The sequence below is a fragment of the Pelophylax lessonae genome, assembly GCF_965119305.1.
Source record: "Pelophylax lessonae genome assembly, chromosome: 13".
NCBI classification, from domain to species: Eukaryota; Metazoa; Chordata; class Amphibia; order Anura; family Ranidae; genus Pelophylax; species Pelophylax lessonae.
The window spans coordinates 61,058,740-61,083,971 of record NC_138780.1 but is presented as its reverse complement, the minus strand read 5'-3'; the positions used below and the strand labels follow the sequence as shown (position 1 = coordinate 61,083,971).

The 25,232-nt window shown below is 48.6% G+C and overlaps 1 protein-coding gene across 1 annotated transcript in view; it reads left to right on the top strand.

Annotated features, from left to right (window-relative positions):
• NUSAP1 (nucleolar and spindle associated protein 1) overlaps positions 1–25,232 on the top strand; it is a 588,385-nt gene that overhangs the window by 121,900 nt on the left and 441,253 nt on the right. Inside the window, exon 3 of the mRNA XM_082242852.1 lies at positions 19,656–19,767. Within this exon, the coding sequence (XP_082098978.1) occupies positions 19,656–19,767 (112 nt within the window). The remainder of the gene's footprint in view (positions 1–19,655; positions 19,768–25,232) is intronic.

Sequence of the window (25,232 nt, the reverse complement as noted above, 5' to 3'; positions counted from 1 at the left end):
GTGATTGTGCCAGTTCCTCATCAGGAACGCCTTTGAGGGTTCTATTCGAACCTGTTCCACAGAAGGAGGGCAAATTGCGTCCAATCTTGGACCTCAAAACTCGGAACCGCTTTGTGCGTGTCCAGAAATTTCGAATGGAGTCCCTGCGGTCAGTGGTGGCGTGCTTGCATCAGGGGGACCTGCTGGCCTCGATCGGTATCAAGGATGTCTTTCTCCGTGTCCCTGTTTGCCAGGGTCTTCAATGATTCCTCTGCTTCGCGGTGGGCAAGGACCATTTTCAATTTGTCATGTTACCGTTTGGTCTCGGCTCTGCTCCCAGGGTCTTCACCAAGGTGTTAGCCCCTATCCTGGCTACGACAGAGAGGAATAGCGATTCTGGGGTACCTGGACGATCTTCTTCTCCGAGCTGACTCGTCTGTGACATTGGAACGGATTTGGAGGTGACCAATCACACTCTGAAGCAGTTCGGTTAGAATCTCAACCTTCAGAAATCTGCCCTCGTTCCAACAACCAGACTGGAGTATGTAGGGATGATCCTAGATTCAGCTTAAGCATAGGTATCTCTACCCCCTGTGAAGTTACAGAAGTTAAGGGAAGCGATTCTGTCGCTGCTGGCTTGCGACCTGGTGTCTCAGGTCATCTATGCAGGTGCTTGGCCTGATGGTGTCCTCCTTTGAGGCCGTACCATATGCTCAGGCCCACACAAGACTTTTGCAAAAGGAGGTCCTTGTCAAATGGGACAAGGATCCTTTATCCCAGGACAGTCTGATTCGTTTGAGTCGGAGATCCAAGGACTCCCTAAATTGGTGGCACAGTGCTCCGAATCTTCTCCACGGGAAATCCTTCCTTCCAGTATTCTGGAAGGTGGTGAGGACAGATGCCTGTCTGACCGGTTGGGGAGGAATGCTGGGCACCCTGAATGTTCAAGGGACCCGAACGTTGGAAGAATCCAAGCTCCCGATCAACGTTCTGGAACTGAGAGCAATCAAGTTGAGCCTGTTCCATTGGACGGACAATCTCAAGGGGTGTTCTGTCCGAGTCCAGTCCGACAATGTCACGGCCGTGGTATATGTCAATCATGGCGAATGGCAAGGGGGCACAGATCGCGCGCTGGGCAGAGGACTACGTCCCAGCCCTATCCGCCGTGTACGTTCCCGGCGTAGACAATTGGCAGGCGGACTACCTGAGTCGTCAAACGCTGGATCAGGGAGAGTGGTCCCTGCATCCACAGGTGTTCCACCAGCTGTGTCTCCAGTGGGGGACCCCGGATGTCGACCTGTTCGCGTCCAGACAAAACATGAAAGTTTCCAAGTTTGTGGCTCGGTCCAGAGATCCTCTGGCCGACGTAGTAGACGCCCTGGTGGCTCCCTGGAGCCAGTATGGGCTAATTTATGCTTTTCCTTAGCTGAAACTTTTATCTTGCCTGCTACGCAGGGTCCAGTTGGAGGGGATCCCGGTAATTCTGGTAGCTCCTGATTGGCCCCGTAGATCCTGGTTCGCCGACCTAATTCAGCTGAAGGTCGCAGGTCTGTAGCCACTTCCTCTGCGGGAAGATCTTCTACATCAGGGTCCGGTCTTCCATCCTGCTTTGCAGTCGCTGGCTTTAACGGCTTGGCTGTTGAGAGCAAGGTGTTAAGGGACAGGGGTCTGTCCGATTCTGTGATCACTACCTTACTCAAGGCTAGGAAGTCCACTTCTCGGAAGATTTATCATCGTACATGGAAAGCGTACATTGCTTGGTGCGAATCGCTGAAGCTGCATCCTAGATCCTTTGCTATCAGCAGGATCCTGACCTTTCTATAGAAAGGGGTTGACCAACGTTTAGCGTTGGGCACTCTTAAGTGTCAGATCTCAGCCATGGCTGTGTACTTCCAACACCCTTTGGCTACGCACTCTTTGATTCGTACGTTTCTTCAGGGGGTTCGCTATTTGGCTCCCCACAGGAGGTCTCTGTTACCTCCTTGGGACCTTAATTTGGTTCTATTGGTTCTTTAGAAATCTCCTTTCGAGAACATAAGACACATTTCCTTGCTCGCCTTGTCGCAGAAAGTTGCCTTTTTGGTGGCTATCACCTCTGCGCGCAGGGTTTGTGAACTAGCGGCGCTATGAGGGATCGCACTCTGCTGGTGAGGAGGAAATATCATCATCTGCATCCACGCACAAAAACGCGCTGGTGGAGGCACTTACAGTGTCAGTGCGGGAAACTCTAAAAATGGTGGATGATTCTACAGCATCAGGGACGCAGGTGTCCTTCAGCACACACATACCCCAGAAGTCGGGCACGGTTTTCCCTTGTCCGAAACGTTTTGGCAAAATTTGTCACTGAACAGTGGTGGCGCCTTAAACGCGTTAGTGGTGCCGATGCGCTTTAAGAGGCGCTACCCTTTTGTGAACGCTGTAGTCAATAAATGGACCTTTCTACTGAAGGTGGACCATCCGGTCTCCAGACTGAACAAATCTACTGTAATCCCAGTGGAGGAGTCTCCAGTCTTTAATTGATAGAAGGATTGAGACTCTGTCCCGCCATTTACATGTGATAGCGAGTTCAGTACTTAAACCAGTCTTTGCTATTACTCTGGTGTCCCAAACCATAACGGAATGGGCAAAGTTACTATAAAGGGATTTGGAAGCAGAACAGCTTCCCCCGGGCCTTGCAGAGCCAACGGACCAAATGGTTGAAGCCTTACAATTTATATGTGATGCGTCTTTAGATGCGGCCCCCTCTTGCAGCTAGAATTTCTGCGGTAGGGGTGACCATTAGACGCATGGTGTGGCTAAAAGGTTGGTCCGCGGATCAGGTTTCTAAAAAGGCCCTGTTGGATCTCCCCCTACAGAGGACCACCTATTTGGTTCTTCGTTAGAACTTTTCAATGGGATTACAGGTGGGGAGAGTACTCTTTATCTCAAGTCCGCTAAGGGCAAGTCTCCGCGTCAGACGACGCCCTTTATTTTTCAGCACACATGCAGCCCTTTCGTGCCTCAGTCTTTGTTTCTTTCCAGAACCATGGACCTCCTTGATTCAGGTCAAATGGGTCAACAAACAGATCCAATCTGGTTACAAGATCAAATTCAGGTCTCGAATGCCAGACAGATTCTTTCCAATCTACACCTATCTCCAGATCGGCTAAGGGATCTACGAGAGGCAGTACAAGATCTTCTGTCGCAAGGGGTGATTGTGCCGGTTCCCTCTTGGGAACAGTTTCAGAGGCTCTTTTCAAACCTGTTCACTGTTCCCAGGAAAGAGGGCAAAGCGCTTCCAGTACTTGTTCTCAAAGCTTTAAACCGCTTTGTGCGGGAACAGAAGTTTTAAATGGAGTCCATTTGCATGGTAGTGGTGACCTAGAGGACTTTTTGGCCTCCCATCGATATCAAGGTATCGATATTTTGTGGCGTTACCCTTTGGTCTCGCCTCTGCTCCCAGGGTCTTCACCAAGATGTTGGCTCCAGTATTGGCGTTACTGCGACAGCAAGGGATTGCGGTACTGGGGTACCTGGACGATCTCCTCTTAAAAGCAGACTCGCATTCAGTCCTGTTGGGCGACTTGTCAATCACTGTACAGACTCTGCAAGAGTTAAGTTAGAAACTCTATTTCAAAAAAATCTTCCAAACTGGATTATCTGGGACTGACTCTGGAGCCCCAGCGAGGGTGTTTCTCCCTCTGGAAAAGCTGCAAAAGTTGCAGAGGGCGATTCACTTGCTGTTATCCTGCAATCTGTCTTCTCTGTGGACTTGTATGTGAGCACTAGGCCTGATGGTGTCTACCTTCGAGTCGGTTCTGTTTGCTCAGTTCCACACGAGAATTCTGCAAAGAGAAATTCTTGTCAAGTAAATCAAGGATTAAAAATCTTTGGACAATCTGATTCGGCTGAGTCAAAACACAAGAAGTGCTCTACTTTGGTGACTCCGTTCCTTGGCTCTGCATCAGGGCACGTCCTTCCTTCCCTTTTATTGAACCGTAGTAACCACAGATGCCTGCCTGTCCCATTGGGGTGGAGTGCTTGGAAAGATGTGTGTTCAGGGGACCTGGACTCTGGAAGAGTCCAGACTACAGATCAATATTATGAAACTCAGAGCGATAAAGCTTTGCTCGAGTCACTGGACAAATCGTCTGTAATGTTTTCTGGTTCGGATTCAATCAGACAATGCCACGGCAGTGGCTTACGTCTATCATCAAGGAGGCACCAAGAGTGTCTTGATCACCTGGGAGGTGGCCGAGATCCTAAAATGGGGAGAAAACTTTTTTCCAGCCCTGTCCGCCATGCATATCCCCGGAGTGAAAAACTGGCAGCCGGATTACTTGTGGAGTCAGGTGTTGGATCAGGGGGACGCCTGCTGTGTGTCCGTTGGGGGACACCCGATGCTGACCAGTTAGCCTCTCGGCTCAACAAGAAGGTACAGAGGTTTGTGGCCAGGTCTCAGGGTCCTGTGGCCTATGCCACAGACGCACAGGTGGCTCCTTGGGGTCAGTATCCACTCATCTATGCGTTTCCTCCGCTAAAACTTCTGCCGATGCTCCTGCGCAGAATAGAAGTGGAAGGGATTCCAGTCATTCTGGTGGCTCCAGACTGGCCTTGCCGGTCTTGGCACGCTGATCTGGTAAGGTTGGTCGCCGATGTTCCTTGGAGACTTCCTCTCAGGAAAGATCTGCTGTCTCAAGGGCCGATCCTCCATCCTGCTTTACAGTCGCTAGCTTTAATGGCGTGGCTGTTGAAAGCCAGGTAGTATAAGGGTCTTTCTGACTCAACTACTTTCAACGTCCAACATTCTTTGATTCCTACCTTTATCCATGGATTTCGCCATATGGCTCCTCTGTTAAGGTCCCCGTTACCTCCATGGGATCTTAACTTGGAACTGTCAGTCCTTCAGAAACCTCTGTTTGAAAACATTAGGGAGATTCCTTTGCTTACACTGTCACAGAAGGTAGCCTTTGTGGTGGCTATTACCTCTGCGCGCCGAGTGTCTGAATTGGTGGCGCTGTCCTGCAGTTCACCCTATCTGGTGGTTCTTCGACCAAATCAGCCTTTCTTCCTAAGGTGGTCTCTGATTTCCATTTGAATGAAGACATTGTGCTGCTTTCACTTTGTCCTAGGCCCAAGCATCCAAAATAAATTGCTTGGCATTGTTTTGGATGTGGTTCGGGGCATTAGGGTTTACCTTTGCCGCTACTGAGTCTTTCAGGAAATCAGACTTTGTCCTTACGGAACGACCTTAGAAGAGATAGGCTTCGTCTGCTGTAACCATATTGTTGTGGAAATTGACGCTTGAAGCATAGAAATGGCTCGGTGCGCTTTGCTGCACTGAAAAATGCACTTGTAGATCTTAATACGCGCCATTAATCCCTTGTACTGAAAATTACAATGCACAGCTATTTTGTATAAGCTTATCCCAGCGCGCTCGGTGACAAAGAAAGAAAGAGGCACGCTGTGTCACTTCGATGCCAACTGAAGATTCTCTGTCTTTAGAGCAGAGCTCAGGTTTATTTATAGTCTGAGAACAAAAGGAAAAAGGGGTTACAAGGGAGGTGGCGTCAACAACACCAATCACAGACATGTATACATTCAAAAGTACAATAGGAAAGGAGAGTACATGTTTATGGATAAACACGGCCGTGTGCACCAGACTCTAACTGCTAAGTGAAAGCAACATGGCTGCCACATGAATTCTCATGGACTTGGCCACGGTAATTCACAAGCATGCATTCTCATCATAACCTGTTAAGAGTGAATCCTATATAATATAGTTTATAAAACCATATTTGATAGTGATCATGCTATTGTTCCAGTGAATGGCACTTAGTATATCTGCAAAAGAAAATAGCAGCAGTATTTCAATCCTATGGATCAAATATGACAGAAAGATGCCAGCCTTTAATCCTGGTAAAAGGGCAGATATTATCAAGACGATAAGAATTCCACATCACAAACATATCTCTGCAGTGAATACCGGGGCCCCGGCTGTCTGATATAAATTTGTGCGGTGGAGTTCTTCTTGCACTGCCATAGATCCAGACCAGCACGGCCAATAGGGATGATCAGGCTACAAGTAGCGTGCAGTCTCCATTTAATGGAAGGTTTCCACAATTACAAGTCTTTCCTCAAGGCCAGTTAAAGCAATATTCGCTCTGCATAACGATTACCTGTAAACTGACACTGGGTAACATAATGGCAATTTAACTAAAAACACCATATCATGCGCCGAAGGACCACTGCTGTCCCTTACAGCCTAGAGGCTAAGTGACCCGCATCCAGAGAGGCCTCACAGACAAAATGCAAACCCCTGGATCAACTGGTCCGCCAGCTCCGCAAAGGCAGCGAGAAGCTTTCCCCCCCTCCAGATCCTGGCGCAAAATATTTGCCCACTCCTTCAGAGTCTGGGACACCAAGGCTGTGGTGAATAACAGGCTAAGGACTGAACCGGCCACAGTAACCTGTGGCGGACCGAGTCTTGGCTCTCCTATCAAAGGGATCTTTTAAGGCCTGAGACTCATCCACCGTGAAATAGAGGGGATTTATTCAGGCTTGAAACCTGAGCGTCCACCACAGGTGGGACTGTCTACTTATTCAACAGCGACTCCTCAATTGGATAATGTCTTTCGAAAACGCTTAGGCATGCCATATTGCGTTTAGGACAACCTTACTGACTTGTGACAATTTTGTCACAGTAGGTGGAAAAGATGGAAAAGGGAATACCTTTTGTTGCTTTTGAGAATCTGGGGGTACCAAAGGGGACCAGCTGCACCCTCCATGTTTAAAGTCCTGCACCGATACAATCAGTGCATCCACCAGCGCCTTTTCATGCGCGGCTGCAGGAGAAGAGGAATCATCCTCACTATCTGAGAACTCGAAATGCATGTACGCAGACCCAGTAGGGGTTGCTATATGCTAAGCTCACCCTGAAACATAAGAAGCAGGGGCCTCCGATCACAATCCCACAAGGGGATGCCGGCCAAGGGTAAACAAAAGGACCACCTATTTGACCCCGCCAAAAAAACAAAATAACAAAAAAAAATAAATAAAGGGGTCGTCCTCCATAGAGGACTTAATAGGCCTCCTTAAATGGGGGCCGCCCACCGTGATGTGGACGCGCAGGCAGAGTACCCTCGCCCACACAATAATGGCGGCAAGACTGTCGCTAAAAATGAAGCGCTGCCCGGTTTAAAGGGAGGCACCAAGCTAACCACATTGTTCAGCAGGCCGCAAGCCGCAACCTAAATTCCTGTGGAGGCCCAGCTACAATTGCATGGATCCTCAGTCAGATGCTTAGGTGGAGAGTTGAGGGCTTCAGCTAAACTCACTAATGCCGCTTGTCAACGGCGGCGGCCAAAAGCCGCGGCTTAAATTTTTGCGGTCCCCTCACATAGGTTACTGGCTAGCAGCTCAGTCAGCTCCCACCCCCTTGTTAGATGCACATGGACTATTAATCCCCCCCTGCCCCCCCCCCCCCGGATTATCATTTTTATTATATTATTATCATTATATTATCATTTTATTTACGTCTTGTTGGAATATTAATTATCCTTACATCCTTAAGCGCTAACACTCCACTGCTTTTATTTTGGTCAGCTCCGCTGCGAGTAGGCTGCAAAGCCACGGACTCAATTTTTGGCCAGATCCGGCCGCGTGAGAGGCGTAACTACGGATGATAAAACATCCGCTCCCCCAGCCCAACATCCGCCGCAGGGAGTCCAGAGGAAATCCCTGCCCTAGTTGCCAACTCCTAGGCCTGCTCAACCCCCCGTTTAACACCAGGGAAAAAACCTGGTCAGCAGCAACTACAACAAACCCCCCTTAGGAGCATGTGGCAAAGCCAGTTCGCAACCACACCTGGGGAGGGGGTGGGGGGCTAAAAGACCCACAGTGACCGTTCAGAAAGGCTGGGGGGGAGGGAGGGGGGTCCCACCATCTCAGGGAGTGGCCCACATCCACCCCAAAAGACTACCAGGGGAGAGGAGGGACACTACCTACTACACCATGGAACCAGGTGGGCACCACTCCAGGCAGACCACCGCACCATGGGAATGGGGGTGCTGCGGGCCGGAGGCTCGCTGCCACTCAGGCCGTGGCCAGGTCGTATGTGCCCTCTCGAGACGTTTAACTCGCCGGCTATCACCCGTCCATTGGGTCTATGTCGCGGCAGACCTACCGCGGAGATGAGACCTACCCGTGCTCGCTGGCCGTTCTGGGAGACCATAAGGTTTTAGAATATCTAACCGACGCCCAGTCCAGCAGTTGATTGTAGTTCTCAGACACAGGAAATAATAAAAGAAGAAAAAACCTATCGTTAGTGTACCAGTAACGGATTTTCTATAGATCCTTAAAGGACGGCAACATGTGAGAGATAAGAGGCTCCACCCCTACAGGAAACGCAATCAATTAAGGCTTGTTTAAAAGGCCCCACCCTTCCCCTTGCCTCTCAGTAATGGAAAGTAGCTTTCCAACCGATATACAAGGGATACTTGTCACGTAGTTATTCAATAACTTTAAACATTTTTTTCTCTTACGTCCTCCGACAGTCGCCGCCCATTCACACAGTCTTCACCAATGGGTATTGACCTTCGCTCCGCAGGAGTAGCTAGGCATAAGACTTGTTAGTAACAAAGGCTTTTAGCATAGACACACCCCTAGGGGCTGTTCCATTAGTCAATACCTCCCTGCACCAGCATTCCCAACTCAGTTTCATTTTGCCTAGCTCAGGAGTAGTCAGGCTTTCCTGTGCTGGGGCTACAGTCTCAGCCTTCTACCCTTTTTTGATTTTATTTCAAAGTTGTTTTCCTTGCTTTACTAGCTGTTATTTTACCAGCTTTTAGATAGGGATCTTCGGATTAAGATGCATCATGCGGAGCTGGGTATCGGACTGGCCGCCCTGGGACTCCAGGGCTGAGGGTCAGATGGATCCCCAGCCTGCCATCAAGCGTTCGGCTATGGTTCGCCCTGGCACTATGAACGACCCATCCCTGCTCGCTGCAGGGATGCAGCCTGTGAGGTGGCTACCTCACAGGACGCCTTCTGCGGTTTTGTGCTGCAGTGTCCTGCGTCCCGGCTACGGCACTCCCTGTCAAATGAGGACAGCGGTTTTCCGTTTGTGAAGGCTCCCCACGCCATCCGGTACGGTAAGCACCTTTTCTATGTGGGGACCTCTGTCTGGGGTGTCAGTCTATGGCTGTGTGTTCCCCTCATGTCTGTGTATGCGGGCTCCCTGATGTGATCCCTGTGTGGGTTAATGTATAATCACTGTTGTGAGGTGGGAACCCCTCTCTCCTGTGTCACTTGTGTGCTGGGTACAGACATGTGTGTGGTGACTGCTGCGGCGGGGCGCCGCGCGGTCCGCCATTTTTTTACTGTGGGCAAAATGTGGCTTCACCTGGGGCCTTGTACAGGGTTGCAGTGCGGTGCTTTTGGCGCCACTCGACGCCATTTTTGCGTGTGGCATGATCGCTCGATCGGAGCACATGTCGGCGGCCATTTTCTTGTAGCCTCCATTCACTTCTATGGGGCAGCCATTTTCCCTGGGCCTATTGCAATAAAGTTCAGCCTTCTTTGCCTCACTTCCTCTTTCTCTGATACAGCGATCAGTGGCAACAGTCTGCGGGCTCTGCAGGTGCTCCCTCCATGCTGTTAACACAGAAAAAATGGCCCGCGGGACTTTGTATGAGGTGGGTGCTATTGGCTGGAGATAAAATGAATACCACAATAAATATGTAAAACAATATGTAATTTTATTACATTGTATAGACAAGTATAGCGAATAATGATAACATGTAAAAATATCACATAACATAGCTCAATGGCCATAATTGCATAGTGTAATAACATGCACAATATTTAAACGCATATAGGTAGGTATCCTGGTGTAACCACTTAGTTTGAATGATAGCCTAGATGAAGTAATTGTAGTTCCATGATGGTAGATTATAATACATATTGATCCTGACGCGTTTCGGGAGCTACATCTCCCTTCTTCAGAGATCTATGTATTTGAGTGTATCTACAAAAGAACAATAAGTTTCAGTATATATTGGAGGATGTAGAGATATAGTATACAAATCAAAAGGGAGTAATAATGTTACAAAGGAGTATAAAATACTCACAGGTTGATGAAACTAAATGGAAATTGGATTCCCGTGTAATGGTGGCGGACCGAAGCCTGACCCGGGAGCTGAAGGGTCCCATGGAGAGTAGCCATGCTGTTCGGCGCTATCCTTCCTAACTCAGTGGTTTTCTTTCCCTCTGGGGGTCGGTGCATACTGTGAGTATTGCGGTGGGCTTTTAAATGGCCAGTGCCTCTTTTTCCAAAACTTATTTGGCATGGATTCCCAGGATAGCAATTTCCCCCTAGCCCTGGTAGGGGACCCCGGACCTGCTGCACCCCCCCCGGGGTCTGATTTGGCCAATGTAGTGGCATCTTTGGTGTCACAGATGCAGGTGCTGATGGCTGAACGTTCTGCAAATAAAGAGGGCCAGGTTATCTATCTCCTCTTATCAGATGGTGATATGGCTGCTGTGGCTGGTGTGCCCTTTTCAGGGTCTCGCCCATCTCTGGACCCTTTGGGGTCTGAAGGGGAGGCAGAGGTTGAAGGGGTTGATACTTCTCCCCCAGACTCGCCTGAAGAGCTTGCACTCATGGATGAGCTGATCTCTTCTATCTAAGACACGCTGCACCTGGAGGATGAGCCCACTCCTCCAGCTATGGTGTCTTCCTTTGGGACACATAGAACCCGCAAGTCGGCGCAGGTTTTCCCCTGCCCTGCTGACTTTCATCACACTATGAGTGAACAATGGCGCAGTTTAAAGAAGCCCTTTACGGTGCCCAGTCGGTTTAAGCTGCCTTATCCTTTTGCACCCTCCGCTGAGGAGCGCTGGTGCGTGGCGCCCCAGGTGGATCACGCTGTGGCCGTATTGAAGAAGGCGGCTACCCTGGTTCCCACGGAAGATATCCCGGTTTTCCGGGATCCTACGGACAGGAGGTTGGAGTCTCTTGCCCGCCACGCGTATGGTGGCGGGCCCTATGCTTAAACCTATTTTCACTTCTGTCATGGTGGCTCAGGCGGTGGCAGACTGGACTAAGGTGCTCAGACGCACCCTCGTGTCTGATTCTGCCCCACCAGCTACGCTGGAAATGGTGGACCAGATTCATCGGGGGGTCATGCATTTGTGCAATGCGGCCTTGAATGAGGCCCCTTTAGCTGCACGCCTGTCTAGTGTCGCGGTGCTTAACCGTCGACTGATCTGGCTGAAGAGTTGATCGGCTGACCAATCGTCTCGGAAAACGGTGGCTGATTTTTCCTATGCTGGGTCTCACCTTTTTGGCGAGGCTTTGGGTACTCTGGTGAAAGGAGTCACTGGGGGCAAGAGCACTCTGTTGCCCCAGAATCCGAAGACCAAGTCTTTTCGCGACAAGCGGGGCCCTGCTTTTAGACCCTCTCAGGGGTCCTTTCGTGCCTTAAGTCGCAATCCAAGGGCAAGCCCTTCAATGACCAAGGTGGCTGGGAGAAGCCCTGGGCGGGTAAGCAGAAGCCCGGCCAAGTCGGCTCTGCGCCCCATTCCGCATCTGCCTGAAGGGACGCCCTCACCCGTATTTGGGGTGGGGGGCCGTTTGCGCGGTTCCCTCCAGCCTTGGCTGTTCCGCATTCGGGACAGATGGGTTCAGGCAATCGTTCGATTGGGTTACAAGATCGAATTCCCTTCTCGGCCAGCGGGCAGATTTCTTCCCTCAAATCTTCAGCTGACTCCTGGGCGTTTGCAGGATCTGCATCAAGCGGTGCAGGATTTTCTGGCCCAGGGGGTGGTGGTTCCGGTGCCTCATCGGGACAGGTTTCGGGAGTTTTACTCCAATCTGTTCACTGTGCCCAGAAAGGAGGGCAAGGTACGTCCGATCCTGGACTTGACAGCTCTGAACCGCTTCGTGCGTGTTCGGAAGTTTCGCATGGAATCCCTGCGGGAGAATCCATGGCCTCCATCGACTTGAAGGATGCGTATCTACACATCCCCATTTTCGAAGGTCATCCAGAGGTACCTTCGGTTCGCCTTTGTGGAGGACCATTATCAGTTCATGGCGTTACCTTTCGGTCTCGCTTCGGCTCCACTGGTTTTTTACCAAGGTGCTGGCGCCTGTTCTGGCCCTGTTCAGAGCCCAGGGCATTGCGGTCTTGGGATATCTGGACGATTTCCTGGTAAGATCGAGTGCCAGTCAGAGCCTGCTGAGCGACCTGTCCACTACGGTACAGACACTTCAGGAGTTCGGTTGGACCATCAACGTTCCGAAGTCGACGCTGTCCCCTTCGGTTCGCCTTCCCTACCTGGGAATTGTTCTGGACTCTGCTCAAGCAAAGGTCTTCCTGCCGGAGGACAAGCTCCGAACGCTTCAGGACGAAGTCAGGTCCCTCTGGGACAACCGATCCTCGTCACTCAGGACCTGTATGCGGTGCCTGGGGTTAATGGTCTCGGCCTTCGAGGCGATCCCCTTTGCTCAGTTTCACACGCCGTCTCTCCAAGCGGAGATTCTTGCCAAGTGGGACGGGCGACCTCAGTCCTGGGATCTGAGGGTCTCGTTGAGCCGCCGAACCAGAAGGGATCTTCTGTGGTGGCACCAGTCCCCGGCGGTGTCGGGGGGCCAGTCTTTTCGTCCGTTGCTATGGACGGTGGTCACCACGGATGCCAGTCTGTCGGGCTGGGGTAGTGTTCTGGGCAACCTGTCTGCCCAGGGAACTTGGTCGGAGGAGGAATCCTCCCTTTCCGATCACCATCCTGGAATTGAGAGTGATAAAGCTTTGCTTTCTCCAGTGGTCGGGACGACTTCAGGGCCGTCCGGTTCGGGTACAGACGGACAATGCCACCGCGGTGGCTTACATCAACCGCCAAGGGGGCACCAGGAGTGCCCGAGCGGCCTTGGAAGTGACCGACATTCTGTCTTGGACTGAGACTCACGTCCCGGCGATAACGGCAGTGCACATCCCGGGGATGGAGAACTGGCAGGCCAGTTTATCTGAGCCGCCAGACCCTGGACCAGGGGGAATGGTCCTTACACCCGGATGTCTTCCAGATGCTGTGCGCGAGGTGGGGATCCCCAGATGTGGACCTGTTCGCGTCTCGACTAAACAACAAGGTGGAAAGGTTCGTGGCAAGGACACGCGATCCTCGGGCGGATGCCTCGGACGCGTTACTGGCGCCTTGGCATTAGTATCGTCTGATGTATGCCTTTCCTCCAATTCAGTTGCTGTCCAGGCTCCTTCACAGGTTGGCCTCGGAACCGCACACGGTGATTCTGATGGCACCGGACTGGCCTCGCCGGTCTTGGTACGCGGACATCGTTCATCTGGCAGTCACGCCTCCGTGGCACCTGCCAATGCGGGAAGACCTTCTGTCTCAAGGACCAATCTTCCATCCTGCTTTACAGTCGCTGGCTTTAACGGCCTGGCTGTTGAAAGCCAGGTCCTGAGGGACAGGGGTCTCTTCCCTGAGGTCATTCCTACTCTGATCAAGGCTGGGAAAGCCTCGTCTGGTAAAATTTATTACCATACTTGGAAAGCGTACTTTGCCTGGTGTGAGTCCAGGGGATTCTCCCCTCGCTCATACTCGGTGTCGGGAGTGTTGGCTTTCCTTCAGACTGGTGTGGACCGGCGTTTGGCGCTGGCCACGATAAAAGGCCAGGATTCTGCACTGGCTGTTCTTTTTCAGCGCCCTGTGGCGTCTCTTTCCTTAATTCGCACCTTTGTTCAAGGTGTGCGTCATTTGGCCCCTGCTCGGAGGGCGCCCTTACCTCCGTGGGACTTGAACTTGGTTCTGTCCGTGTTGCAGCGTGCTCCCTTTGAAGACATCAGGGAGCTCTCGTTGCCTCTGCTGTCTAAAAAGGTTGCCTTTTTGGTGGCGATCACTTGTCGGAGCTGGCGGCATAGTCCTGCCTCTCTCCCTATTTGGTGGTTCACAAGGATAGGGTGGTCTTGTGGCCTCACCCGTCCTTCCTCCCTAAGGTGATCTCTGATTTTCACCTTAATGAGGACATTGTCTTGCCTTCGCTCTGTGTGAAGCCCAAGCATCCTAAGGAGGTTGCCTTGCATTCCTTGGATGTTGTCAGGGCGATCAGGGTTTACCTGTCATCCACTAAATCTTTTCGCAAGTCGGATTCCCTCTTTGTCCTTCCTGATGGATCTCGGAAGGGCATGGCGGCGTCTCCAGCGACCATTGCCAAATGGATCAGACAGGCCTATACCTTGAAGGAACGGGTTCCACCCTTCCTTGTTAAGGCGCACTCTACCAGATCTCGGAGTACGTCTTGGGCCTTCCGACATCAGGCCTCCGTGGCCCAGGTGTGTAAGGCGGCGACTTGGTCGTCCGTGCACACCTTCTCCAAGTTTTATAAGGTGGATGTTCAGGCATCAGCCGATGCCTCTTTTGGCCGCAAAGTTCTCAATGCGGCAGTGCCATAGGGACCCTTGTTTATGGGTGTTTGGCTGTTGGGGTGTTTTACCCCTGGGTTATTTGCTTTCCTGGGTTGTTGCTCCTGTTGAGCACGTTCCTGTTGCCCAGGTGGTTCTCTTACTGTGTGTAAGGTTCCTTTCTCTGATGTGGGTACTGCGTTGCCTTTTCTGCAGTTGCGTCTCCCACCCCTCATGTCTACACTGCTTTGGGACATCCCATTGGTGAAGACTGTGTGAATGGGTGGCGACAGTCGCCGCCCTCCGCCCCTCCTTTGGGGTCTTGTGTACTCTTACTGCTATGCTACCAAACTGAGTTGGGAATGCTGGTGCAGGGAGGTATTGACTAGTGGGACAGCCCCTAGGGGTGTGTCTATGCTAAAAGCCTTTGTTACTAACAAGTCTTATGCCTAGCTACTCCTGCGGAGCGAAGGTCAATACCCATTGGTGAAGACTGTGTGAATGGGCGGCGACTGTCGGAGGACTCAGAGAAAGGAATTTTACGGTAAGATTTTACAAAGATTCAGTTTTTTTTTTTTTTTAAGTCCTCCTTTTAACAGGGTGGGAAGTAGGCCTGCCGTCCTGGAAGAATCTATAGAAAATCCGTTACCGGTACACTAACGGTAGGTTTTCTCATATACCCTTCCAGGACGGCAACATGTGAGAGGATAATAAAGGAACCCCTGCAGGCCTACGTTTGGGTGGGACCACTGCCTGTAGAAAACCTTTCAGCCAAAGGCAAGGTCTTGTTGAGACAGTACTTTCACACGGTAGTGTTTTAGGAAAGTGTCATGGCTGGACAAGATGGCTGCATTGCAGAACTATTTCCGAGAAGTACCAGCTGTTTTGGCCCATGCTGTTGCCAGGGCTCTTTGCTGGAAACCTGAACACCTGAAAATTCCGAAGACCTGTTCATGGCTTGTCTAGTTCACCTATGGACTGAGGTTTTGAAGCCTGCAGTCCTCTTCTTGGTCCAGAGTAGAGGATCAGAGGATGATTAGATCTCCTAAACTCCCTGGTCTACTGTAACTAAGTGAGGAGGCACCTCCTCATATGTAAACAGTGAAATTTCATTTCCTTTTTTGTTCTTAGGGTTGCCACCAAAGGATGGTAAATTTATTTCTTGCTTCATAGGACAGATATCAGGGATCTGGCCCGAGAATACTCCTATCTAGGAATATTAACACACATGATTATTATCGGAGTAGAAGTATTGAAATCATTGAATAAATGTAGTGAAGTAAAAGTGGAAGTAGGAGAAAAAAATTCTACTCCAGGAAAGTACAGATACCGCCTTTCGGTACTTAAGTACAGTAGTGAAGTAGTTCTTAGTTACTATACATCTCTGCTTTAATCATCCCCTCCAGAAGTTTACATACTATCGATGTCAAACTGACAGGCCTATAATTTCCCGGGATATGCCTCTGCCCCTTTTTGAAAATCGGAATCACGTTAGCTTTCCTCCAATCCCCTGGTACATCTCCTGTCCTAATACTGTCAGCAAAGATCAGGAACAGTGGTCTAGATATAACCTTACTGAGTTCCTTGAGTACTCTCGGATGTACGCCATCCGGGCCTGGTGATTTGTTTGTGTTAAGTTTATCCAGCCTTTCCCTGATTTCACCCTCTGTTAGCCATAGTGGCAAGTCCTGTGTATTACTACTAACCATATAGTCATGGTCAGTGTACCCCTCCGTTTCCTGTGTAAAGACTGACAAGAAAAAAGCATTCAGCACGGTTGCTTTTTCAGTGTCTTTTGTAACCATCCCCCCATCATCGTTAATTATGTGTGCAATATGCTCTGCCCTAGTTTTTTTGCTGTTGATATATTTAAAGAATTTCTTTGGGTTTTTTTTTTACTATCCTCCACTATTTGTCTCTCAAAGTTGATTTTAGCCATTTTGATTTAGTGTTTACTTTTCTTATTTGTCTCCTTGTATTGCTCGAAAGCCGATACTGTGCCCTCTGATTTATATTTCTTGAAGGCCAATTTTTTCCCCCTAATAAGTTTTTTAACGCTACGGTTTAGCCAGCCAGGTTTGGCTTTGTCTCTTCTAAATTTATTTCCCTTAGGAATGCACTGCAAGATGCATTTGCTTAATATGTTCCTAAAGCATTGCCATTTTTCCTCTGTGGTCAGTGATCCCAGGGTTTGGTACCAGTTTACCCTTTCCATCAATGAGTACAATTTTGGAAAGTTTTCCCTTCTGAAGTTTAGGGTTCTTATGTTCCCCACTTGCCTTGTTATATTGTTATTTACACCAAATGTGATCATCCTGTGATCTCTTGAGCCCAGGTAGTCCTGGACTCCTACCTCCGAGATTAGGTCTGGGTCATTAGTGATCAATAGATCCAGGACTGCGTTTTCTCTAGTCTGAGAATCCACCAACTGTGACATGTAGTTATCCTGTAAGGTTTCTGTGAATAGACAGGCCTTCTGTGAGTGTGCAGTCCCCTCTTCCCAGTCAATGTCGGGATAATTGAAGTCCCCCAATATGATAACTGATCCCAGTTTTGCCACTTTACCCAGTAGTGCTAAAAATTCCAGTGGGTTTCTTACAGATAAGGAAAGATTCTTGCTGCTGTGTAAAAGAGAGACCTTTTTGCTTTACAAGCTTGGTACACTTTCGCCCCATGGGCTGAGTGAGGAGATTGACATCCATACAATTATGTGCGATGCCATTGTTCCTTTTGTCATTTCTTATTTTTTTATACTTTCATTTTTCTGAGCATGTTTTTTCCTAGTATTTATTTTTTTAGCCCTTTTTGTAGGGATGCACCGAATATTCGGCGGCCGAACATTATTCGGCCGAAAATAGAAAAAATAGCACTTTCGGTGTTCGGCCGAATAAGTCAAAAGGCCGAATAATTTTGTGCCGAACAATAGGGCTGAACGATAGTCTATATGATATCGACTATCGTTCTGTGGCCGTAGGATATAATTATATCGCCGAGGTCACGATATTTACAGGGGGAAGGGACTTGGAGGAGGACAGGAGGACTCGCAGACTTCCGTGTTAGGCAGGGGAAGCCGGGACACTTCAGCGGTGAGCATACACTGACTCACTCGTGCACGGCAGCCCGCCCCACACATTCAGTGAGTCTTACTCTCCTCCCTAGTTTTTTCAATGGCACATTCAGGAAGCCAATCACGCCGTGATTAGCTGCACAGCGAACCAATCACGCGTGCCTGCACACCTGATTGGTTCCGCTGTGCCGCTACTCACGGCGTGATTGGCTTCCTGAATGTGCCATTGAAAAAACTAGGGAGGAGAGTAAGACTCACTGAATGTGTGGGGCGGGCTGCAGTGCACGAGTGAGTAATGTATGTATGCGGCTGTGCTCCTTTCCAGGCTCCTACTAGTCCACCTCCAGCCTCCTACTACCACCACTATGAGAGACTGTCACTATAATCTGATCGAGTCCACACTGACACTGACTGACTGTCACTGAGTAATTGATGTTACCACATTAACCCTGACCTGCCCAGTGCCCTGTATCTGCAATTAAAATTTACAAGGCTGCCTGCATGCTTCCTGATTTCCATTCCCAGCATCCTTCCCAATCCCTACAGTGTCACTAACATTAACCCTATGGTACAAGGCTGCAGTGTGCACTGAATCCCATTCCCTACAGTAACATTTAGGGAGAGAGACATGAGAGGACAAGAGAGAGAGAGAGCGACATGAGAGGACAAGAGAGAGAGAGAGACATGAGGACAAGAGAGAGAGAGACATGAGAGGACAAGAGAGAGGACAAAAAATTGGCAAAATAGATGGAAAAAATGCGAAACACCGCGTTCGGTATTCGGCCTTCGGCCAAACATTTCATTATTATTCGGCTTCGGCTTCGGCCAAGAATTTCATTTCGGTGCATCCCTACCTTTTTGTGATCTTTTCCCCGTAATAAATAAATAAATATATAAACATAAAATTATATACCGGTATTTATATAAAGCCACATACAACCTGTATACATGATCGATATTTAATTGTATTTATTTATTTTTTCTTAATACTTGATCATGTTCTTATTATAATGAAATATATGTTCTTTAAATATGTTCAATAGGAGGCACACGAAGGGTTATCTTTTCTGGGGGCGGTAAGCATGGATGACTCATCCTTTTTGCCCCTCCTATATAAATTTCCTTGCTGCCGGTATACTATGAGACCTGAGGAAGGGGAGTTCCCCGAAACGTAGTCTTTGGCTCCATTCTGTTTTCTCCCTGTGGGTTCCAGGAGTTTGGGATAGCATCGGCACCCTCGGAGCCCATAACATCAGATCCTTCCTTGGGCCTTTCTGCCAGCAGTTGGCGTCATCTCCAGGCTTTGTGCACTTCACTGACGCATCATTTCTGGGACCCTGGCGGATGCTGGAATTTCAGCATTCTTTAGCTCCTTCCCAGGGGGTCATGCAGCAGCTCATCCTTCATGTTCTGAGTCCAGGATTTGAGGAATCCATCCTTGCATCCATCATTCATTGGGCTTACCTAACTGTCATGATGGATTTGTGAGTTTTACATCTTTTTCCAATGCACTCTGCTGACCAGGATCTCATGGTTTACATGGGAGCTGTTGTTAACTATCTTAAATGACAATAAACTGTGACTTTTTATATTACTTTTTCTGCCTTTGGGTCTGAGTTATCCATATTGCCCTGAGTGGCTTAGCGCTCCTTTTTTTTGATTTAATGACCGATAGTAATCGAAGGTTGACACTTGACAGCAAGCTGCTAGCAGGCGTCGCGTAGCACTGAAGTCTTTTTAAAATGACAGTCGGCATTTCCCAGACCTGGGTTTAACATTAGCAAGCTGAATGGTACTTTTAAAGGCTTCCACAAAGCTTCGGAAAAGCTCTGTGTAAAAGATTGCTGTATAGACTGTGCCTAAAAAACGAAATCCCATGTAAAAATAAAGCCTTTCTGTATAGTAATTGACAGACTCTTTTTACTGCAAACTAGTAAATGGCATAAGGGCATTATAAATATAGGACAGTACCCACAACTTCAGAAAAAACATTGAAATGGACATTTGTTCAGCTTTTACATGTTTTTTTGTTGTGCTGTTCGTGTATTTGCTTACAAGTCTTGTTTAGTATCCAGTCATATTTTTTTTTTTTTTGTGTAGCCATTTTTATGACTAATACACTGTTTTTGATATTGCATTTATTTAGATTTAACAAAAGTTCTCTCCAGTGTGATACATAGAAATTGTCATATTGCTTATTGACTTCTAATATTTAGGAAAATAACAATGAAAAAGATGAAGAATCTACTAGGCCTGACTGTGCCAGGAAACAAAGAAAGCAGCAGAGGGCTAAAGATGTGATTTCCGAGAAAACAAAATTGGGCCAAGGTATGTTTCTGCATCTTGTGTTTATATCATATGCAAAGAGTTTTAGTGCCATTTAGGTTATAATACATAAATAAAAAGATAAAAATCACTGTGTAATCTCAGTCACTCAATCTAAAGCTGGAGATTTAGAGGAGGGTATCGTGTAAGGAATCCGATACCTCAAACTCTATCTCAGGCACCATCGCCCCATACAAAGGTTAAATCACCCCCATACAATCAATACAGGGAGTGGATGGTAGCGTGATCCTCTAGATATATGAGCATATATTTAGGGAGGACTAAAGGTTCACAAAGAACTCTTCATAGAGCATCAACCAGTCAATTTTAAACCGCTTGATTAAAGTATATTTGATAAAAATAGAACATTGCGAAAACTTTAAGACATAACTGAGTAAGCTGAGTCCCCCATGTCCCTAGCGGCCTCTGGGGGGGGGGGGGATATGGGCTCACTCCTGAGGATAGTAGGACCCCCGTTTCCTAAAAAATCCCCCTGGCCTGTCAGGATTCTGGCCCTACCCTCTGCTCCTTGTCTGGGGGTGCTATATGTCGGCGCCTGGCGCCCTGGGGAGGGGTGTGTGTGTGTGTGTGTGTGTGCAATGTTACCTAATCCTGCGGGGTCTTTTGGTAGATTCCCTGATGGGGCCTCATGTCTGGGTGCTGACCCCATGGCTTCGTTTTCGGCCGCCATCTTAAGTGTGGGCATTGGCTCCCTGTGTGTGAGATGCAGCAGCCATTTTCCCTGGGATTCCTATACTTTTGCATTGACACCAATTTTGTGTAACCTGGAGCTACACGGGCAGTTCAGCCACTTGTGATTGATTTAATTTCCTGTGAGACACTTCCTGTGCTCAGCTTTCCATGCTGCAGATGCTGCTGGTTATTCTGAGGTGGTACTGTATTAAGGGGCTTTTCAAGCATTCCTTGCGCACTCTGCTACCTGCCATTAACTTAAAGGGTAACTCCGGTTGCATTACGATCAGTCAGTTCGGATCGCGATTTAAAGGAGCAGTGCGTATTTTTACAGAAACATTGCAATGGAGTCCTAAGCCGCAAAAGAGAGATAGATGGGCGCTGTTGCTGGGGGATGAATCCTCAGTTCAAGAAAGTCTTGATAGATGGAATGTTAATCAGACTGTTGATGTCCCAAATGCACAATTTCAGTGCTATCATCGAGGGCAGCTCTTAGAGGGCCGAAGCAAAGTCCCACATGCAAGCAGAGTAAAGGAGAAGGCGCCACTCAGTGAAGCAAGTATAACAGTTTTATTTGGCTCACATTTAAAAATTTACATTAAGACAGAGATAAAGCGTCATGACCCGGCGTCCTTCCTGATCCGCTGTGTACCCGTTATAGAAGCTCAAATAACACAGAAAAAAACACTCAATGGGCTGATGTGATCCTCTGCGCTGACAGGATGTTAAAATAAATACAAATAGTGCTGCTACTTCAAACAAAAATCATATACAAGTAAAATTCATCACAGAAAATCATTCAAAATTCTATAGAACTTTAGTAGCGCAAGAATGGTATAACCCTCCTATCATAAAGTGCATAGAGTACTAAAATAGAATATAAATAGCATAAAACTGATAAAATAAGTCTGTAACAATACAGCAATAAAAAGTCCTTCACAAGTCTTTTGTAGTAAATCACAGTGTGAAGAGGGTCTTGTTGGTGCCAATACAGGGATCACCAAAAGATGTCACCACCACCAGTGCTGGGGGAATATGGCCAAAATGCACACTCACCAGAGAACCATGCCTAACCACTCTCATGGAATAGGCTGAAAACGCATGAAATCAGACTGCTTCCTTCCGGTATTACTGGCTGCTGCAAACCTCCTCCTGCTCAATGCAGCTCAGGTAACACAGGGAAGGGAAATGGCAGTCCAACCAATTGGGGAGGAGAGGAGGGTCTTGTACTTGTAAACCGTTAGAGTGTAAGCTCCGCAGTCCAGTCTCCAGAAGTGCTGCATTAATTCTCCATAGCTATCCACTATCCACAGCTATGGAGAATGAATGCAGCACGGCCAGACGCAAGATACTTAAGAGCGCTGTCCGGAAATGCCAACAAGGGGAAACCTGAACTGGAGCCACTAAGCTGGGGACACCTGAATCAGGGGGAACTCCAGCCCCAATGATAATCATTTGTAATTGGTTTTGCTTGTGATCATTTTTATTTTTTTATTTATATTTTTATTCCCATTTATTATTATTATTATTTTTTTTTTTTATTTATATATTTTTATTTTTAGTAGTTTATTTTTAGTATAAAAACAAGTCACTAGCAAAAAATGGCTTCTCCCTTCTCTGTCCTCTGATTCAGTCTGATATGGTCGCCACGGACAACCCCCCTGAGGGATCCCTGTCCTTGCTGTTAGATGATTTTATCAGTAAGAAAACATTAAAATTGATGAGCCCACACAGGACGTGGGTATTTTTTGGCTCCCGCAAAGCCCAAAAATCGGGTCAGGTGTTTTCTTGTCCCGAGGATTTTCATGATATCATGAATGAGCAATGGCGGCGCATTAAGCACGCGCTAGTGGTGCCGAAGCGATTAAAACGCTGTTATCCCTCTGTTTCAAACCGCTGGACGGTGCCACCTAGGGTGGATCACCCGGTTTCCAGGTTAAATACATCTACTGTGGTACCCGTGGAAGATTCCCCGGCGTTTACAGACCCGGTGGATAGAAGGGTGGAATTCCTTTCCCGCCACTTATATGTTTTGGCAGGGTCCGTACTAAAACCGAGATTTATGTCCATTCTGTTTTCACAGACGGTGACAAAATGGTTTAAGCTTCTTCGGGGTAACTTGACCACTGAGATTGTTCCCCCGACTTTGATTGAGCTCACGGACCAAATGGCCCAGTCCCTGGTGTTCCTGTGCATTGGACGCAGCCCCTTTGTTTGCCAAAGTGTAAGCGGTTAGGGATTGCCATTTGCCGCATGGTGTGGCTGAAGAGCTGGTTGGTTCAAAGAAGGCCTTTACAGATCTCCCTTTTCTCAAATCACCTTTCAGGACAGCACCTGGAGAGAGCGCAGCTCCACGCATAATGACAGGAAACATTGCAAGTTTAAAAGCTCCTCCTCTTCTACCATGCCTCAGTTTTTGTGTTTCCTCCGCCATGGTGGAGGCACTGCAGGGAACCGGTTATGGGGCTACGCTCTCTCCATGTGGAGTCAGGGTGGGCTTACCCCTAGTCTTAGTGACCATCCCAGCACCCCTCCCTGACTGCAAAGGGGTTGTTCCGGAGCCACTGTCCTTTCGGGCTCAGGGGAGCGGAGCCTTGCCGGGGGGTCTCGCCTGTGCGCCGGGGATCCGCTTGGTTAGAGCTGGCAGGCAGCTCAGGCGGGGAGTTTTTAGTTTTTAGCTCTACCCGCATGTCGGTCCCGGGCTGACGGGGGACGTCAGGTTAGGTAGGCGGGACTTCCGGCGGGGGGCGTGGTGGCTCTGGTTCAAGCCACTAAGGACGGCTGCGGGTCAGAGGTCAGTGCTTCCGGTTTTCAGAGGAGGACGCGGGAAGCTGAGTTTAAATTTCCTTCTGGCGTGGAGGGTCTGGCCGGTTTGCTGCACGCTCTGCAGGATGAAAGACAAAACAGCAGATTCGGCGGAAGCAGGCGCCGTCAGCACCGGCCCAGCCCAGGTAAGAGAGGTACAGGGGTGCCTCTTTTTCTCTACTATTGGGCTTATGGGTCTGTTTAATGTACCTCCTTTTCGGAGCCTGCCCTGCTGTACGGGGTGTATGTTCCCAGTCTTGCAGCTTTCTTTCTGTCTGGGAGTCTGTTATTGTCTGTTGGTCTAGTGATGTTGAGGTTACGTAGCTGATGAGTGTTTTTTTTCTCTTTCTAGGTTAAAGCCAGGGCTTCAGCAGCAGCAAGGAAGTGCCCTTCTTGCAAAAATCCCCTTAAGGATACCTGGCCTAAGCCACTTTGCAAAACCTGTATTTCTGATTTGCTTAAAGAAGAAACCGCTCAGCAGAATAGCAATCTTTTTGCCTCTGTTAAAGAGCTTATGGATACTTTGACCTCTGTCCGCTCCCTTTTGTCCAAGGGATCGGCTTCCCAGACAGATTCCCAGCAGAATGTATGGGCAACTTCCCAAGCATCCACCTCTAAGTCGGCAGAGGCCTGTGACTCAGAGGAAGAAGGAGCAAGTACTTTACTCTCCCTCAGAGATTCTGATGAAGAGGAGGAGGAAGAAACTGCTAGGACATCTAGATATAAGCTGTCATTAGAGGAAGTGGATGAATTGCTTAAGGCAGTTTATACTACCCTGGAAATCCCGGAGGAAAAGGTACAGATGTCAGTACATGACAGAATGTACCAGGGCTTAGATCAGGTCAAGCATAGGTTCTTCCCGGTCCACAAGGTCCTTTACGGATTCAATTAAAAATGAATGGAAGGATCCTGAGGGGGCCCCCTTTTTCTCCAAATCCCTGAAGAGAAGGTTTCTTTTTGAGGAAGATGAAGCACATCTCTGGAATAAGAAGCCTAAGGTTGACGCTGCTTTTTCCCAGGTATCGCGCCACACAGGTATGGTGTTTGAGGATATGGGGGTACTGAAGGATGGTGTGGACAAAAGGGCAGACTCCCGCCTTTAGAAGGCTTGGGATTCCTTAACATCCAGCCTTAGGCCGGCCATGGCTTCCACAGTGGTAGCTAGAAACTTGGAATGCTGGCTTGAACAGCTCAAGGGGCATGTGGAGGCTGGAACGGCTAGGAAAGACCTTTTGGAATCCTTTCCCCTGCTCCTTAAGGCTAAGTACATGGCTGATGCATCTGCTGAATCAATTAAGATGTCCGCCAGATCGTCGGCTCTGGTGAACTCTGCCAGGCGTGCGTTTTGGCTGAAAACGTGGGCTGGTGACTCGGCCTCTAAAGTCAGACTTTGTGGTTTGCCTTTTTCAGGAGACCTGCTCTTTGGACCAGATTTGAAGGCTATTCTGGATAGAACGGCGGATAGGAAAAAGGCTTTTCTGTCCAAAAAGAAACCACCTCCCAAGAGGAATTTTCGTCCTATTCCGCAAGCCCAGAAAACTAGGGATCAAGACCAGAGATCAAGATGGTCCTCACAGAGAGGAAAGGGAAGAGGCGGAATACTGTTCAAACCACCTGAGCAGTCCGCAAAGAGCAAGTGATATTCCTCTCCCAGTGGGAGGAAGGTTGTTATGGTTCCTCCCACTGTGGGAAGAAGTATCCTCAAGCCCCTTTGAGAGGAACATTGTGGCTCAGGGATACAACCTAGAATTTTCAGGAACCCCTTCAAGCAGGTTTTTGGTTACTCCCCTTCCAAGGGATCGAGAGAGAGCTTCTGCAATGATGTCTCTATTAGAAGAGCTGATTCTTCAGGAGGTTCTCATTCAAGTTTCCAGGGGTCAGGAGGGTCGGGGGTTCTATTCTCACATCTTTTTGGTGAAAAAGCCCTCCAGCAAGTATCGGTAGATTCTAAATCTAAAAGTCTTGAACAA